We start from the raw sequence: 18600 nt of genomic DNA, 5'->3' as shown, positions 1-18600 counted from the left end.
TGAAAACAGAGACTGTAGCATGTTAAAAACAAAAACTACATTTTGAAAAGGCAATTAGCATTTTTTGTGTTAAACTAAATTTGATAGACGTAATGTGACATACTTAGCCGGCAACCATGCAATGCGTGTGTGTGTTTAGGTTCCTTGACGGGAAGTGTAAGTGATAATTTGCCCCGTGGGTAAGATACGGACCTGGACGCAACATATCCTAAGACCCTAGAAGGCATATTTGTTTTTTATCTTGCGTTGAACATTGCCAGGAGTGAAAGTCCTCAACCCCCAAGTGGGAAATAATAATGAAAATTATGGTGGTTGGTGAGGCTTGTTATATATGTGTGTGTTGATTTGTTGAGTAAATACTTGCCTGGATCAGGTGAGATGTCACAGACAATATCCTCTTGATGTTAACTTACAGGTAGATGATAGTGGATTGTGCCATTCAAGTTGAAATCCATACACCCCCTATGGAAGACATGATATTAATCTTCTACACAGGGAGTGTGAATTTTAAATGGGGTCACCTGAATGAGTGAGTGACTACCTTTGAAATCTACACCTCTGTATGGGCATGTCTTCTACAGGTGGTGTATGGATTTCAACTACAATAGCCCATTACTTAAGAAGAGCAACAGTAAAAAATGTATCAATGTTGCTGCTTAAATATTGTGACATCTATATGTCTTCTTTTGTGATTATGAATTACTCACTTTAGAGTTGTTGATATTTGAAAGCAACCAAAAATGGCTGCTTGCCTGCCTTAATTGAAGATGGACCAAAAGTATATCTCAATTGTCAAAATTGTAACAATGGCCATCATGGATAAGATTATGTCACAATGATTTAGTAATTTTTTACAAATCAGTGTTGCTTTCCATGCTTGTATTGGGGTTGCCTAATAGGTTAGCTGATCCCCCAACAAGAAAAATAAAAAGGGGGAAAAAGCAGAAACTTTTGAACAAAAGTAAGAAATAGTAATAATCTAAATGTAAATGTTTGTATAAATGCTTTTTGCATTAATGTATATCAAGCAAAACAAAAGGGGAGAAGTTTGTACTATAAGTAAAAGATAGCTAGAAAAACAAATGTTTTATTATATTTTGAAATCTTCTTGTAAATCTATATTGAACTACACTTCAATAAAGAGCTTGCATAGATCAAATGTGAAATTTCTTGCAACAACACATTTGTAATGAAAATGCCAGCTTCCTTTTTGTTACATTACATGCTTGATAATGTGCTTTACAAATTATTACAGTGATCTTTGAACTCTGTAATGCATGCAAGTGTCAAAAGTTAGTGGGTGCATAGCATACAATTGTGTGATTTCGACTCAGAGGAGGAGGTATTATGTGAAGATGGGCTATGACAGCATTACAAGTGCATCTTAGAAGTCATCTTACTGCACGAGCTGCAAATCCACCATCTTAATGCCATGTTATGGTGACCACCTGCTTTTAATCTACTGGTTTGTAGAGTGTAAGAATCACCAGACTACGGCACAGAGGTGACGTGGATTTGCAGACGGGTAACGCTCTGCGCTAACATGCTATCAGGAAAGCGATAAAGCCAGCATGCACAGTGAATCAGTGATGCAGTTGTAATTAAATTTCCATGTGTAGAACACTGCCGTTATGGCAGTCGCTGCCGTTATGGCAGTCGAGACCAAACGGAATGGTTCCTCTGTTGGAACAGAGTATACGGAGTATTCCAATAGCCAGCATGGAGGTGGCTATCTGGTATGGATGGACTAATTAATGTGCTAAAAATCTACTCAATTTGTTTTCTTTCTATTGTTTTGTGTGCCTGGAATGTTGTTGTGTGTGTTACGGTGCATCACCAATCACTCATGCATTACATTAAGGAGCATTCTTTCTCTCTATGGAATATGGGTCATTTACATCACTACATTTGTTACCATGGTTATTGAAATCTCATCCTCACATCCTTTCTTCTTTCTCCCCTAGATGGTGAAATACGAGCGGTCGTCCCTGAGTGGAGGAGATGGGTTGGACGACAATGAAGTTGGAGACAGTCTACACCAGAACTCTCAAGAAATGGAGGTTAAAGACAAATCTCCCGATGGTGCGGTAGAATTTAAGAACTCCACCTCATACCGGCCACCGAAGAAGCCCAGGAAAGGGCGCTCCTTGCTTGAGAAGATACTTATAGTGCTGTGTATTATATTCTTAATTATTGTAATCGTCTTATCGCTTGTATATGCCTTCAGTAGAAAAGGTGAGTTTATTACTTAATACTTAGTTGTTTTTCAACTTTTTTTACTTGACCATTTACGCTACCCATTTCCCACAGGGCTTATCACCCTGTTGTTTTTTGCTTGCTAAGTGCATGCATAATGTCTACACAATTAGAGAGGCACTCATGCCATGGTTTTTATGGGACGGTTTCTCACTCTGTATGGTGTTGAGTCTCTCAAATTGGATTACATTATAGTTGATGGGAGTGAGCGTGCATTCTTCAGCAAATTAAATAAGTGGTTTGTGATGTTCAAATGGGGAAGTGTTCTCCCTTTTTTTTCTTTTTTTTTACGGCTTGGTGTTATGAAGGTCAGGGCTGCACATCTGTAGAGAAGAGCTATTAAATGATTTGATTTGATTAAACAACTTCACAGATTTGTGAAAGTTGAAAGCACTCTCTTCACATTTTTGCCTTGCAACGTTGATTCCAGATTTATATTGAATAATGTTGAACATCAGTCAAATCCATGATTATAACAGTGTATCTGACCTTGTAAACAAGCAGACAAGATGTTTTACATTTTCAGATTTTCGTGGAAGAAATTGAAACAATTTGCAAAAAAAGAAACATTTAGTCATCAGATTTAGAATTATATGTTGTGTATATGGGGGTAGGGGTGCACATGTATATTTAGATGTGTGTGTGGTGTATGGGGGGGGGGGTGCGCATACTAGTAAAATGCCTGCAACTGAGGACAGTGACCTCATATAACAGTGGACACACATCAACCATGCACATCCTTGATTTCTTTCCCCATGATGCAAAAACATGAAAATGCATATAGAAGACCATGTTTTGTATCGAGTTGAGTCTCCTCTTGATTATACAACTTGAAGCAGGTACATCATTGGCAGAGTTTCAGGTGTACAGTGTGCTTGTTTAGATAGGTCTGAGTTACAGGTCCCTGTTTGCAAGTAGGTGCAAAGAGTGCACAAAGGTCATTTAGGAGTCATTTCTGGTATGAAAGTGGCATGCACATAATTGGGGTCAAATGCCATTTAGAGGTCATTTTGGTATGGGTCAAAGGTCAATTATAGGTCATTTCCGCTATGGTGTCCAAATAATTTTGTTGTAAAAATATTTATGCACAACATTCCAGCATGCATCACTAGACCCTTAACTCACAAATGTCTGTGTGTTTGTAACCGCATTCATTTACACTGTGGATGTGGGTATGTTTTGCCACATACCAACCATGGAGCCTGCTTGCAACCGTGGAGCTCCACAGTTGGAGATAACCTCAAAAATGGTGTCTTTGAGCCATAGAGGGAAGTATACCACCTACCATTTTCTGATTGATCAACCTCCACAGTATAGCGGTTGCTTTTAGATTTGTGTGAGAAAATCTCCACAGTTGGAATGTGGGTGTGTGAATCTCCCCAGTTGGAATACACACACACCTCCACACTTGGCAGCATTTACAAGAGGTGTATCTGTGCATATTTTTTACCCAATCATCATCACACTTTTAAATATTCTTTGTATAAAACATATGTCATATTATTGATAACAATTAAAGCAGTTATTGTACAGTTCTGCTTCAGTTTGTTAGCCCAAAAATAAAGTTCTCAGGACATTTAAATTGATTTTTTTCATGCATGAGTTTTGTTTTGTGTGAAAAAATCTTCCCAGTTGGAATGTGGGTGTATGAATCTCTCCAATTGGAATACACACACACCTCCACACCTGGCAGCATTTACAAGAGGGGTGGTTGTACACATAGGGTATCCGGATCAAAGTCTTACCATGCAGGGTCAGATTAACCATAGGGCCAGATGGGCCTCCAAAATTGCCATGTGCAGTGTGCATCTTCAATTTAGCCGAAAAAACACCATGTTTTGGGCCAAAATAGCCTATAAAACTTGCACTATAACCTTTAATATAACAAAATCTAGCTTCAATTTGGGCTAAAATTGAAATTTTTTGTGCGCGCAAATGTCCTAGTAAAATCTAAAAACGCCACTTGAGTGCACATGCCTTCATCACGGTGCGTTTGGGGCCTCCAAATTTTGGCCTGGCCCAGGGCCCCCCAAAAGGTAAATCCGGCCCTGTCACCATTATGCCAGCCCATAGTACAAAATTTGGTTTAGGTTTTTTAGTAATTTCCACAAATCTCCCCTCCCCCTAAATAAGAATGATCTAAATAAGAGGCTGATGAGTTTGTACAAACACCTCACATACAGTTCATATTTGAAAAATACATCTCTATACACAGAATTATATAACCATAATATTTAGGAATATTTGTCCAAAATTAAGCATTTTCTGTACACAAAATTCATTTGCAAAATGCACTTTTTAATAAGTCCAATTTTGGATCCTTTTAAGCCACAGGGTTGGAGTACATTGCCATAATTTGTCAAACGGCATAAAGTAGGTTGTGTCAGGAGAAATGTAATGAACATGGACAGATGCATGCTTTTTGTGTACAGGCTCAAATCATTATTGAATGAAGCTTCCGGAGTAGACAATTTATGTAGATATTATATAGGGAGGGTAACCCACGCCCAGTACAAAGTAATGGTGTATGTAAAGGCTTGACTAGTCTAGTGTATGTAAGGAGAACAGGTGGAAGTCAATTATCTTTGTCATAATTCGCTGACAGCCACTGGAGTTTTGATCCATGATATTAAAACTACTATTGCCAGACTCATACATAACAGTGTGTGTTGATGTTCAATAGTGAATTTGTATCAGCGACAACAACAACATGGGTACAGTCTGAGTATATTATGTTATATTCTGTGTTTGAAATAAGCACTTGCCATCTCATCCGCTTGTCCAAAAATCATAGCAAACATCCATAATGGCCCATGAACTCATCTGACAGACAACCACTTGGTTATGCATCAAATTGTGTTTTATCCTGTAACAGTAAAAAATTACCCTTCATAGTAACTCTGCAGCTGGCCAGCTGGTAATTCTTTGGCCTTGAAAATGTTTTTGAAAATAAGGACAATCTGCACAGATTGAAATTGATAGGTACTTGCCAAAAAAAAACAGTGTCTTGAAGCTGCTGTGCATTGGTTTGGTCGTGTAGATCTTTCTCAGAGAAATTGGTCAAATTAACTATTTTTCCAATATTTTTTCTTTACAAAAATACAAAAAAATAAATTCTGATAAAAATATGTTTGCAAGCATTTGTTGGTAGAATTATGTGATTAATACTTTCAATTAGTGAAAATATTTCATTATGTAATATGTATGTAATATTGAAAGTTATGCGCATTTCAAGCTTATTTTGACTGAGTTTGAGGATGGATTTTAAATTTGAGATATACATGCAATCTATTCAAAATCACTCTCCTGTGACGGGATTTTGAATAGATTGCACAACGTTCCATACCTGGGTTCCATACGTTTGTTTGGAAGTTGCAATCACTTGTAATCACAATCGCAGTCATTGTTTATGTCCTTAAGTAATCTACTGTGCTCAAATACATTCTGTAAATAAATTTGTATTTCTCTTATTTTGGCCAGTCATTTTGGTTTCTGCAAAAACAAATACTGATTCCGCTCTTTTACCAAACAAATTTTGAAGCTTAGACCTATTTGGACTAATAAATGGACTATTTAATATAGATTTGCAGGCACACAGCCATTCTCATCTCATTATGAGTAAATCGTGCAGCCAATCTATAGTCATCAATCATTTCAAATCATTCATTAGAACCAATAAATAGCTGGCATGGGGTTCAGTCGGTCGTAGACCTCGAGTGCATTGAAATTGTCTTTAGCCCCATTAGTAGTGTCATCATTCTAGAAATCCTGCCAATGTGTAACTGGAATGTGCAATTCATTACTAGTTTTCAAAATGTTAGTCTACTAAGGTAGAAGCTACGATAAGGACAATGAACTGAGTACAATGCATTTATAGTCAAGATAAGCGCACATGCTGTGGAGCTATTGCATTTAGCTCAAGAGCCAATGCTCGATATGTCATGTTCTTCATATTAAAACAATAGGTAATATTAATTGCTGCATTCATTATTTTAGTTTAAATATCTAGGAAAACATTTTAGTTTAAATATTTAGGAAAACATGTTTTCCTAAATATTTAAACTAAAATAATGAATGCAGCAATTAATATTACCTATTGTTTTAAGGGGGTACTACACCCCTGTGGTAAATTTGTGACTATTTTCGCATTTTTCTCAAAAAATAATAACACACTGATAACCAAAGTTATGTATATTATTGGGGCAAGGAATCCAATTAATACACTGAAATTTCAGTGACTCAAGACAAGCGGTTCAGTATAATATGATAGGAAATGAGGTACATCGTATCGGTACCTTATTTCTTCTCATAAATAACGAACCGCTTGTCTTGGGTTACTGAAATTCCAGTGTGATAATTGGATTCCTTGCCCCGGTTTAGATACTTGAAATATTTGAAAACATTCTATTCATTGTTGGGCATTCTTTAAGTGGGAGTGATGTAGTTCGTAGACATGATCTAATTGGACAATGACATGTTTTAGAGGCTGAATTGTCAAAAAGTGCCTGAAAAGAGAAAAGAAGGGTCATTTTGCCGAAAGGTGGGGCAAATCCCCCGGGATTGACACCGGTGTCTGAGGTGCATTGAAGGTAACAATATCTGATTTGTCTGAATACTTTCAGTATTACCCATTACATTCTCATTGCCTCCAAAATGGCAGGCAGACTAAATATCCTTTATTTGCATGCTGTCATGACAATGTCTGAGAAACCATGTTTGCAAAATGATGCCAAGTAGCAAGAGTTCTCTTTCTATTCATAGGTGCAATTCAGTGTAATTCAACTATGGATATATGCAAATGACAAAATGCAGACTGATTTCAAATTTCTGATAATATCATGCAATATGGCCAATTCTTTCACATTGGCCCTATTATAATTCTATAGATGGACCCTGGATATATATCCCAAACTGGAACAGGCTTTGTCAAATAAATATCTGATCCATTTCTAAACTAATCAAGAATAGAGTCATCTTCATCTTCTGCGAAGGTGTAGGGAAGATATTTTGGCCATAGCTGCCATCTTCCTTCTATCTCTTACAAGGCCAAAATATTATTTAACCTTTTACAGAACACCAGAAATTTAAATGAATGCCTACCTTCTTTTCCTTGGTGTTTTGAGCCAGACTCTCCTGAATTAACTTGTTTGTTTTACCTAGCCAGCATTATATTATGCCGGTACCTATTTATACTCCAGGTGAACAAACCAGGCGTACACCGATCCCGGGCACACTGATTGGAGAAAGACAATAAACTTTAAAGGGCCTTGTCTAAGGGCACCACCGTAAGGGTTCGAACCCACAACCTTCCCATTATGAGTCAGAGCCCGTACCTCTAGCCCTCTTATAATTTACCATCTATCAAACAGGAGCCCAAATCCCTTACTAAGATTTCTCAGTGTATTCCGGTTTAGTCCCAGTTGTGTAATCTTGTTATGGCCATATCACAGCGACTATGGGTTTTGTTGCATATTGAAAAAAGCCCAAGATCAAATGACTAACTGCGATGATAAAAGTAGTGTGTTTTTAACCCGTTGTGTGTGTGCACGCATGGATGAGTGTCTAGGGAGAGGAAATATTCAACAGGTATAAAGTAAAACTAAGGTCATGCAACCTGTTGGGCACTGATCTACTTGCACCATGATAGCACTTATAAACCTTGATGGAAAAGATGAATGCATTTGGTCAGAATAAGATATTTGATTAAGTTTATAATGATATATAACAGCCATTCTCAGTAGTAGCTCTATCTATATCATCATTGGCTTATTGGAGTTAATACAAAATTGGCTAAAAGACCTAAAGTAGAAGGGCTAAGGAAGTTAGAGTGAAACTAAATATGGTTGACATTTTGTAACTAGTAATCTAAGAGGAACTTTGTGGGCCTTTGTTCAGTATATATTTTCTATTAGTAGTTTAGACTCATCATGATACCATGACAGGCTGAGTGGCTGCAGTGGAGTTGATGCTTAGGCCATTCAATGAAAAAAGGTTATATTGATGTAACCTGGCCTGCCATAATGTTTGGGGACAAATATTGATGTGCACTGTAACATTGTGATTCTAAATTAATTTGTTAAAATGTGTTTTATTCGCTGTCGGAGTGCATGTTAGTAACCATTAGTTACTGAATCAAGCCTGGGCTCATACACCTGTTCCGAATTGTGATATGCCACAGGCTTTGTGTTGTGACTATTTCGATCAGTGGTTCGAAACAAAGAAAGTGTGAGCCAGTTGACCTAGCAACAGTGATATTCTAACATGCAATATGACAGCGATTTCCAGCTTATTGTCCACCAATACCTTTGTCAATGGCTCATGACTATAGCAGCTTATAAATAATGGCAAGAGACAGTCAAAAGTAATAAAGCCAATGGGTATTTGAAACAACGATATAAAGAGGGGTTTTATTGACAGTATGTAGTAATCAGCTTTATCTTTTATTTACATTTTTCTTAATGCTCAAGGTAACTCATATTGAATTTGTAGTTAAAATTGCCCTGTGTGTGCAAGACAGTATACATGTAGAAAAAGCAATAAAGTGAAATAAATGGTCTATCATTAAGTTTATTTATCATATCTGAAGGCAAAATACTTGATTTTTATATTCAACCACATATAGTTTCAAAATATGGATTCCGAATGCGGTTTGGTGGTGTTATTTGAAATTGCATTGGGTCTGGTTTCTGGGGATATTATAAATATAGAACCACTTGTGTTGTGATCGAAATTGAATGTTAGTGAACATAGTTATTTGGTCTTTTTTTTTCCTTAAAAGATTGAAAACAGTTATTGGACTAGTATTGTTTTTAAAGCAAATGTGGCAGAAAGTGAAATATGTACTTCAGTATACATTTTGCCTATGGTTTGGAACCAATACTTCAAGAACTGCAATAACTACTATAATGAAAGGATACTATTTGTATATTTCTGTGTATGTAAAATAGGAATATCTACACCAAGTAGAAGGTGCACCATTCCTATCCTTGTTCTGGGGACCACAAACCCTAGCTATGCCCCTATACACAATATGATGTGGAATGTCAATGTACAAAAGAAAACCTAGATGAAATATTCAAAGTAATAAAATTCTAATAAATAAATAAATTTACTCATGGATGGAAATAATGATATATTGCTCATAATAGTAAACTAAGCATGCTTTATTATAATAATAGATGTGGTTCTATATTTTCTGTGGCCTGTCCAGTCACAACTCCATCCATCATTATCAGCAGCTTCTTGTAGCTTTTTACAGCTTTGGAGAAAGAACCATGTTAAAAATTCATGATGTGGGATTATATATGCCTCATCACGCTAGCTAGAGACAGGTATCCCCATCCATCCCATAGTGAAACTCACACGAGTGAGTGCTTACGAGACCTCCTCTGTAATAAGACTACAAACGTGTCAAGCATCCACAGAAGCAAAGCATGTTATGTGTGTAAACTCGTAACAAAAGTCAAACTAGACAGTATACATGTTGCCAACTCCCCCACTTTTGTTGTCTGCAGATACCCGTACACTTATTAGCAAGCCCCTTGTGTTTGTGTTTTCTTCAAATCTGGCAGTAGAACTAGGTGTGGAATTTTAAGTAAGTTTTGTGGGGGAAAATGCAGGGCAATTGTTTTGTTTGCACTGTCTGGGTGATTCGCAGCATGCTTGATGAGGTGTATTTGCATAGGCTGTCTTGGATTGTTGACATCCTATGCGCATTCTATATTAAATAATCCTGTAAAAATATGAAATATATAATGAATTCTCATTTATCACTGCTAGTAAGCAGACCTGTCATGTATGTAGTATTGCAAGTGTAAGAATTTGGGCTTGGGTGAGAAATATGATTATGGACTTATGCAAATATAATTTGATGTTGTATCCGATGCGGTAACCCTAGCTGAGGTCAGTGTCGCTATCTACTGGCAGTGCGTTGTAATTAACCCATCCAAGATTTAGAAATTACAAAAACCATACAATAGAGGGATAACATGACATGCTTTCAAATGAATATCAAAGAGTAAAAGGTTTGGTTCTGGAAATAACTTATTAATTGCAGGGATTAAAATTTGGCATAAATTAGTTCATGGGAAAATGTGATTGATTTTAGAATCCCTTATACCCTATGCAAAAGGTTAGTTGAAATTTTTTTCTCATTTATATTTTGTTTGAAAATATTTCTTGAATCTGAAATTGAGTAGATCTTTAATCTTTCCAGTCCCTTTTACCCTTTCTCATGGATAATGAAAGCTGCATTTATATGCAAGATTGGAACAATTACACATTTTGCGGTCAATTGTGATTGATTGTAAAATATGATTTTATTACACGCATCACATATATACATGAGGTTATGAATGATGTTTGAATCAAGAGCAACCCAAAAATGATTAAAATTAACCCTTTGAGCATGTTGTATCCCTATTGTCCAGGACAATGAAAAAGACTCTTAAAACAGAAGGAACAGCTTCAATAATTATTACCTTTTCCCCTTTAAGCTTACATATTGTATCACATACATGTACCATAATAGAAAACAAATTTTCTTAATTAGCTTGACTTAAATCAATCATTTACCCCCTGGCAGCCAGCTCAAACCATCATGGTATAAATCTTGGAATGTATCACAGAGCATTGATCATCAGTCAGATAGCCAGGCAGGCACAGTCATCCACACAGTACACCAATCATATCTGGACTGCAGAAATCTGGATCAAATGTACATTAGGGCTTGTTACATGGAAAATGCAGTTTGTGCCCCTCTTCCCAGGGGTGATGGTATCACTGATATCACCATGATTGTGTGTGCATCAGTCAGGAGTAGGACCCTAGTTTGTACCCATCTGAGGTGGTATTTCTTCACAAACCCAAGCTCAGCATCTTTAAGCCTAACATTTTTTAGAAGATTCTGATTTTTCATCAGGTTGAATTTTTCTGTAAACATGGTTCGTTTTGAACAATTCCAGTGCAAAAAGATGTTGATCTACTCACATTTTCAGTGACGTTTCACCACTACACTAGTGGTTTCTTCAGACTGCAACTCATCACATCTGACTGCTTCCTTTTATAGTCAACAGTAGCCGTTTAGGGCGTGATGCGTTGGTCAAAGATGTTGTTGAGTGAATAGGCCCTATTCAATCAACAACATCTTTGACCAACTCATCACGCCCTCATCTGTGTAATACCATATTAGACCTAATTTGTGGCGCTTATTAAAACAATGATATGAAAGTCAAAATGGGAATTTACATACACAAACATTCAAAATACAGTATATCTGACATCAAAATCAGTCATAATCCTAAGGCCAGAAAAAGAAATTGTTTTGGGATAGGATCGATCGGTCAGAGTTTTTTAATTTTAATTTTTTTAATTTCTTTTAAAGGTCATAGCCAAAACGTAAGTAGCTTAACATTATAGCCCATAGCCCCCCCCAAAAAAAAAAAAAATTCTCTACTGTATACAACTTCATTCATGTTTTTAAACAGTTTAAAAGTGTGATGAAACTGTTTTTAAAACTTTTAGGTTGTCAAAAATTTCGGAAAAAAAAGCCCAAAATTTCAGTAATTTCCAAAATTCAGTCAGTATTCTATTTATACAGTAAAACCAAAAATAACAAGTTTTTTCCAGATTAGGTTCACTCAGAAGAGGACAATCAAACAACTTTTTCCCCTAAATGACGAGGTAAAATAGTCAATTTATGATCAGATGATAAAATAGTCAATTTATAGACATTTGAGCAATTTCATTTGTTACGGGACAACAAAAGGGAGCAGTTTATAGATGGTTGTCACTTTCAAAAATTTGTGTAAGAAGCAGTTATTAGGTTACATACAGCACCTGTACTTTGGAAAACGGATCCTGAATATGCCTTAAAGAATACAACCGCATATCTATTTTTATGTAGCTTTACTTCTACTATCACCTGTGTTGTTATGTGGCAAAAGGTGACCATAAGAATCGGATCGATTTAGATTAATTCAACGTTCTGGAGCATGGTGTAGATATCTATCCTCAACTGAGGCAGACAGGTGGAACAACCGACTACCGTATACATGATATGTAATGTTTACAAGTTGACTTCTAGGCGTAACATTCATTGATTACCTATCTGAAAGATTGCCGGCATTCTTGTAATGCAATGACAGTTTACTGCACTGTGTCAAGTAAACTGGTAGCGATGCAGCGCACGTTTGACTTTTCGTAGACACACATACACAATAATGCAAGCTAATGTTACCCCCAATCCTGACAGCTTATCTCAAAAGAATTTGTCCCCGCAATCGATAGTTTCATTACATTACTTTCCTTCTGGCAGAAGGTAGGGTTGCCAAATCCACAATTTAGTAGCCCCAATTGGGTGACTCTAGAAAATTTCCCATGACCTTTGACCATTTGCTGTTCCTTATAAACTAGTGGTTAAGGAAAATAATTGGGTGACTCTTCAACATTGGCTCCTGTGACTTCTGGTAGTTCCTTGTCCCATATAAACCAATGGTTTAGAGAAAAAATGTAGCAACTTTTCGATTATTTGACCCATGATTCAAGCTGAAAATTTGTGGCAACTCTGGCGGAAGGTCTTATAACGACGGCAAATGTACTATATCTTTACCGTTGTTGCAAGTAACTAAAGCATTGCTGAGAGCTTACTGCGGTTATCATGGATACAACAAGTAGAATGTATGCAATGAGCAATGTTCTTTGTTTACATTGTACTTTGGGACCTCTTGTAGAATAATGGTTAATACATAGCTGATGCCTATTTCGTGAGGTTTAACAGGGTGGTTTCTGAATATTTGTCTCCATTTAGGCTCTTTTGTGTCGCATTAGAGCATGTTTTATGAGTGTTATAGGTAGGCATGCATTACTAGACAATTGCTGTGTTCTATTGCAGATTATGGTGAGGCCCTTGAGTTTGTTTGAAATGCATACCCGGGTTTGAATTTATTTGCGCGATTTTTTACATATTAAAATTTAAAAGTGCATTTTGCATTTTTTTACCACACCTGCTGTAGCATGCCTCCATTCTTTAATTGGTGTCTAGAACACTGCGTTTAGTTCAGCATTTTGACTGATTATGAAACTTGGGAAAATAATGATAAATGTACCTCTTTGTTTTCTGAAACTATGTGATGGGAAACTCAGAATCAAGTGCCAAGTGCCTTACATCATAGAGCATGCTACTGTTCTATGTAACTATATGTATGGTATACACTTGGATATGAGACAGTGACAGTGCGCCAGAATACGGGAGAAACATAATAGGGCTGTACAATAATTATGAGCCCTGGCTGGGGGAGGGTAAAATTGGGGTGTGCAGCAACTTTTTTTGCAAGTCAAAAGTGTGAGACAAGCAATTTTAGATATGTTGATCTGGGTTTCAATTCTGTCACATTTATTTGACATTTAATTCAGTTCTTTATGAAATGCTGCATTGTTTTGCATGAAAGTTGTCAATCGCATCTTTGATAACATTGTGAATAATGAGTAGGCTACCCCGTAAAAATGACTGACTTTAAGCACCCACAGAGCTTGATTAGGGTAATTGACTGAATATGATAATCATTTATGGGTAGCCTGAGCTGTACAAAGTGTGTTGAGCCGGTAATCCCACAGAATAGTGTGCTGTGTTACTAATTTTTTTCATTTCTTCTTTCTTTTCTTTTTCAGATGTATGTCTTACAGAGGCCTGTGTTATAATTTCTAGTAATGTTCTTAGTTCAATGGACAAGTCTATAGATCCTTGTGACAATTTTCACCAGTACTCCTGTGGTGGTTGGTACAAAAATAATATGATACCAGATGGTAGAACCAAGTGGAACACCTTTTTGTCATTATATAGTGAAAACCAATACGTATTGAAAAATATATTAGGTAAGTATATTTGATTTGTATTGCTATGGAATGTAACTTTTGAAAAACGGCAGTTGTGATGCACCTATGTAGCAAACTGGGACTTCATTCAAGAAATAAGGAACTTTGGAATACCTTTGCATTGATCACATTAAACCAAACTTGTACATGCAGCAAAAAGATGAGTAGAGGAATAGCCACTTCCATAAGTAAAGCTTCAAGGCAGTTCTTTAAATTAGTTGACAAGTTCATTTTTGTTGACATCTGTCACGTTTGATGTGGCAAGTCCTATAAAACCCATTGATATTATTTGTCATGGAGAATGAATGCCAGCCAGTATGTGACAATGAAATTCAGGGGCACTAACAATGCTACATATTTCCTGCATTTTACCATTGCTTTGATACCTTAAGAGACATATATTTAATATGTCTAGAGTTTGACTTTCTGTGCAAGTAAATGTATGTGTTGGCACGTTTTGAGTTTATTCTCTTTTATCAGATATGCCATGTAGCATAATATCAAAAATGGGGAGGCATAAATTAATCAAGACTGCTGCTTATGTATGTTTGTTTCATGTGTTCTCTGTAGTGATAATCAAATCATTTTCAACCATCATTCATATGAGTTAAACTTACATCAGATTCATCAAATAGATTAATTGTAATGTGTAACTGTAAACCAATACTCTTAAGGCAGTCTTGCATGAAGTATCAAGTAACATTTTTTAAGCACATAAAACGAAGTGGACATTTTTTTGCTGCAATTGTCACTGTAATCAATTATGATTGAGGAGACAATGCAATGTTGCACAACAGGTGTAATCAAAATATGAACTACGTGATTGAAACAGCAGCATTGATAAAGCAGGCAGCATTGATGGAGATCAACCACTTAAGCTGGATCAGAGGGAGCATGACCTAGTGGTAGTTCCACTCAAATATTGAGACAAATAAAGTGGACATACAAGAGGAAAGGTATGGGTTCTATAAAAGATCATCCCACGTCTTGATATAAGGGTGCCATTTCCACCCATGTGCGTGATTGTTTTTGAGTAGGGAAAGTGACTAAAACTTCTGTTTTGATATATTATTGGCCTTAACTCACAAACCTCAAGACCTATGGAAATATAAATGTGATTATTGGCCTATCCCTAAAAGAATTAATATCTCAATATTAAGAAGTACATAGTTTTTAGTTAAATATCCTACCACCCCACTGGCCTTAAAGGGATAATCAGTGGTTTGCCAGAGCAGAACCCCCAAATTGATCAATATCTAGATTTTAGTATTTCATTTTTGGAGCAAGCATTATAACGGTGCTAATGAGCCACGCAGATGACATAAAGACAACATCTGACATTTCACAGGAAGGTAGGAGAAGAATATGTATTTACCTTTTACTTAAATAGAAAAGTTGATGCTGGGAATAGCCACAAAACACTTAGAGGACAAGGCAATGTCACATTTTGGTTTTCAGGTCACCTATGCAGAACAAACTTGTTTTTGTTTTTGTCTAATCTTTGGTTAATTGTGGTTGATAAGATGGAGTGCATGATTAACAACAGAAATTACAAAATGGGGGAAGAAATTTTCATGTCCAAAACTCAAATATTAAAGTGATCAACTTTAGCTGTGTGTTAAGAGTGAAATCTCTATCCAGTAAGAAATTCCAAGTTCATGTCAAAAAAATGAGCTTATAGGCCTAGATTTACATATTAATTTTGTAGAATGAAGCTAAATCATAACCTAAGCTAAATCATAACTAAGCGAAATACAAAATGCAAAGTGTGCCAAGTATTGCAGTGCAAATGTTGTGCAGTTTCATTCAAGCCTTTTTGCATACTACATATGTTTTCATAATTCAAATATAAAAACAGTTCATGTTATCCTTAGTAGATCTTTGTGATCCATATCAAAAACCAAACCTTATCTTTTATTAGACACACACAAGCTACACATGCTTACCTTTTAATAATATCACATACTATGTAAGAGGAGGGGTTAATGCTTTCCCACAATGCAACACAACCTGACCAACAAAATTAATAATACTTGGCCTATTTGGTCCAAAGACTGGCTCAAGGCAAGGAATGGGTCAAGGACCTGCCTGTTTATATCATTTGGCTTGAAATAAATGATTTGAAATGCAATCTGCTCAATATGGAGGATCAATCTATTATATATACAGGCTAACTTCTTTTAAAACGAAATGGTATGCAGAGCAGACATTACAGAGGTAATTGTGTATTGAATTAGTAGGAGTACATGAATGTTTCTTTTAGTTTGTCCTTCCATTGATCTATATGTTGGTCTTTCTAACTTTTTTCCACTTTCAAATTCTTGCTTAAAAATAATTTGATAGCACACATTCATAGATATTGCCAAGATCCAAGATGTTGGTGAATAAAAATGACTTCATGACTATAAAGCACAGACTCCTTCACATAAATTACAACATAAATGGTTCTATATACTATATGTTAGTATCCTTCACCTTATCTGTCAGTGCATTCTGGGCAGATTTCAAAATGCAGCTGTGTGCACACATATTTTCATAGCTACTTGTACTTTAATTTCTGAAAATAACTAGAGCATACAATATGGCAGGTGAATACCTGGACATCCCATTAGTGGAGCTGTAATGCTTGTAAGACAAGGTTTGGTCAAAAGATACTCTTAATATACCTATATTTAAACCATATATATTTTATTACTCTAACAAGATGAAAGATGATGAGTGTGACCTAGTTTTGGATTACCTTTCTTATTTTTCATATTCCCTATTATATAAGTGAAGACAAGTAATAAGATTATTTAAAGGAGCCGCTTTAGATTTTGTGGATATGGTGTACTGTACATACTTAAGTTATAGTATTTCTACAAGTACAAGTGGTGACCTCTAGCGGCCACTATCGGTCAAATTAGAAATGCCTCCACATCTTAAAACAAACTTTGGACCACGTACTTCATGTGTTGAAACCTTTATCACTAAGTGCATAATTGTACCAAATTTGGGTGCTTAGCAGCTAAACTATATCTCTTTAGATAGTAGTCAAAAAAAAAACCCATTTACAAGTACAATTTTGTTGTGATAATGTATGTGATAATGTTATATATTACTAATCACTGCAAGCACTGGTTACATTCACCTCCATTAACCCAGCAGTATTGGTATGTTACCTTGATGGTTAAGCTTACATTTGCAATGTTTAAATTTGGCTCTAATACATATCCCTCTTTTGAAAAGGGAAAGTAATAGCTTATGGGTTATCTTCAGTAGATAGCATTTTAAGCATAATTACATAGAGTTTATTTTGCTATCTTCAGTAGATAGCATTTTAAGCAGCATTTAAATTTAATACACATGGGAAGAGGAAACCGGGACGGCCACGGACACTGTACTTACAGTATGTACAGCACCTCCTGGGAGATACTGAAGGGATGCTGCAGCCAAACAGAATTTGGTCGATTCACAATACGATGCGCCTCCAGCGGTAGCTGGGGAAAGGCCGAAATACGCAGTGTATCATGGGAAAATGTCGACATCCAAGGCCCGCGTAATACGAATGCAACACGGGAACATGTCATTGTGTGTGTAAATGTCAATATAATTTCGTTCACGCGAATGTACACTTACAGAAGTTTACAATAATTGTAGTATATCCATTTTCGATCTATTGATCACACGGAATCCTTTGTGAAGCTGTTTTCAGTATTATTATTATCACACTCGCGTAAAAACCCAATGGTGGCTAGGAAGGCGATGTCGACCCTAAAGGTCAAAGTTTGGACTAGCAAGAGCAAACGTTGGCGGCGCATTGTATTGTGAATCGCAAGAATTGTTTTGCTTGCCCAAGATCGCAACAGTTGGAGAAAGCTTGTAGCTCCGCAGCCGACTGATGATGATGATGAATTTTAATTACATATGTTTTGTTGTGCTATCTTCAGTAGATAGCATTTGAATTATAATTGCATAGTTTGTTGTGCTATGCTATCTTCAGTAGATAGCATTCTAAGCATTATTGTATATAGTTTGTTTTGCTTTCCTCAGAAGATAGCATTTGAATTTTAATTGCATAGGTTTTGTCGTGCTATCTTCAGTAGATAGCATTTTAAGCAGCACATGAATTTTAATTACATGTTTTGTTGTGCTATCTTCAGTAGATAGCATTCTAATCATAATTGCATTTGGTTTGTTTTGATATCTTCAGTAGATAGCATTAGAATAATTATTGCATATAGTTTGTTTTGATATGTTCCGCAGATGGCATTTGGAAAATAATTGCATAGGTTTGTTGTGCTATCTTCAGTAGATAGCATTTGAATTATTATTACATAGTTTGTTGTGCTATCTTCAGTAGATAGCATTCTAATTATAATTGTATATAGTTTGTTTTGCTTTCCTCAGAAGATAGCATTTGAATTTTAATTGCATAGGTTTTGTTGTGCTATCTTCAGTAGATAGCATTTTAAGCAGCACATGAATTTTAAT

The 18600-nt window shown here is 36.1% G+C and overlaps 1 protein-coding gene across 12 annotated transcripts in view; it reads left to right on the top strand.

The window, feature by feature from the left end:
• LOC140154973 (endothelin-converting enzyme 1-like) overlaps positions 1-18600 on the top strand; it is a 237286-nt gene that overhangs the window by 156351 nt on the left and 62335 nt on the right. For 10 of the 12 annotated variants that reach the window (XM_072177711.1, XM_072177676.1, XM_072177654.1 and 7 more), the window contains 2 exons: positions 1965-2235; positions 13924-14127. In XM_072177711.1, the coding sequence (XP_072033812.1) occupies positions 1965-2235; positions 13924-14127 (475 nt within the window). Of the gene's footprint in view, positions 1-1428; positions 1737-1964; positions 2236-13923; positions 14128-18600 lie in introns of those variants that run through there. The other 2 variants (XM_072177646.1, XM_072177638.1) reach the window with 2 other exon arrangements.

The sequence above is a fragment of the Amphiura filiformis genome, chromosome 1, assembly GCF_039555335.1.
Source record: "Amphiura filiformis chromosome 1, Afil_fr2py, whole genome shotgun sequence".
NCBI classification, from domain to species: Eukaryota; Metazoa; Echinodermata; class Ophiuroidea; order Amphilepidida; family Amphiuridae; genus Amphiura; species Amphiura filiformis.
Note: the sequence above shows the minus strand (reverse complement) of the source record. Positions and strands in the feature narration are given on the sequence as shown.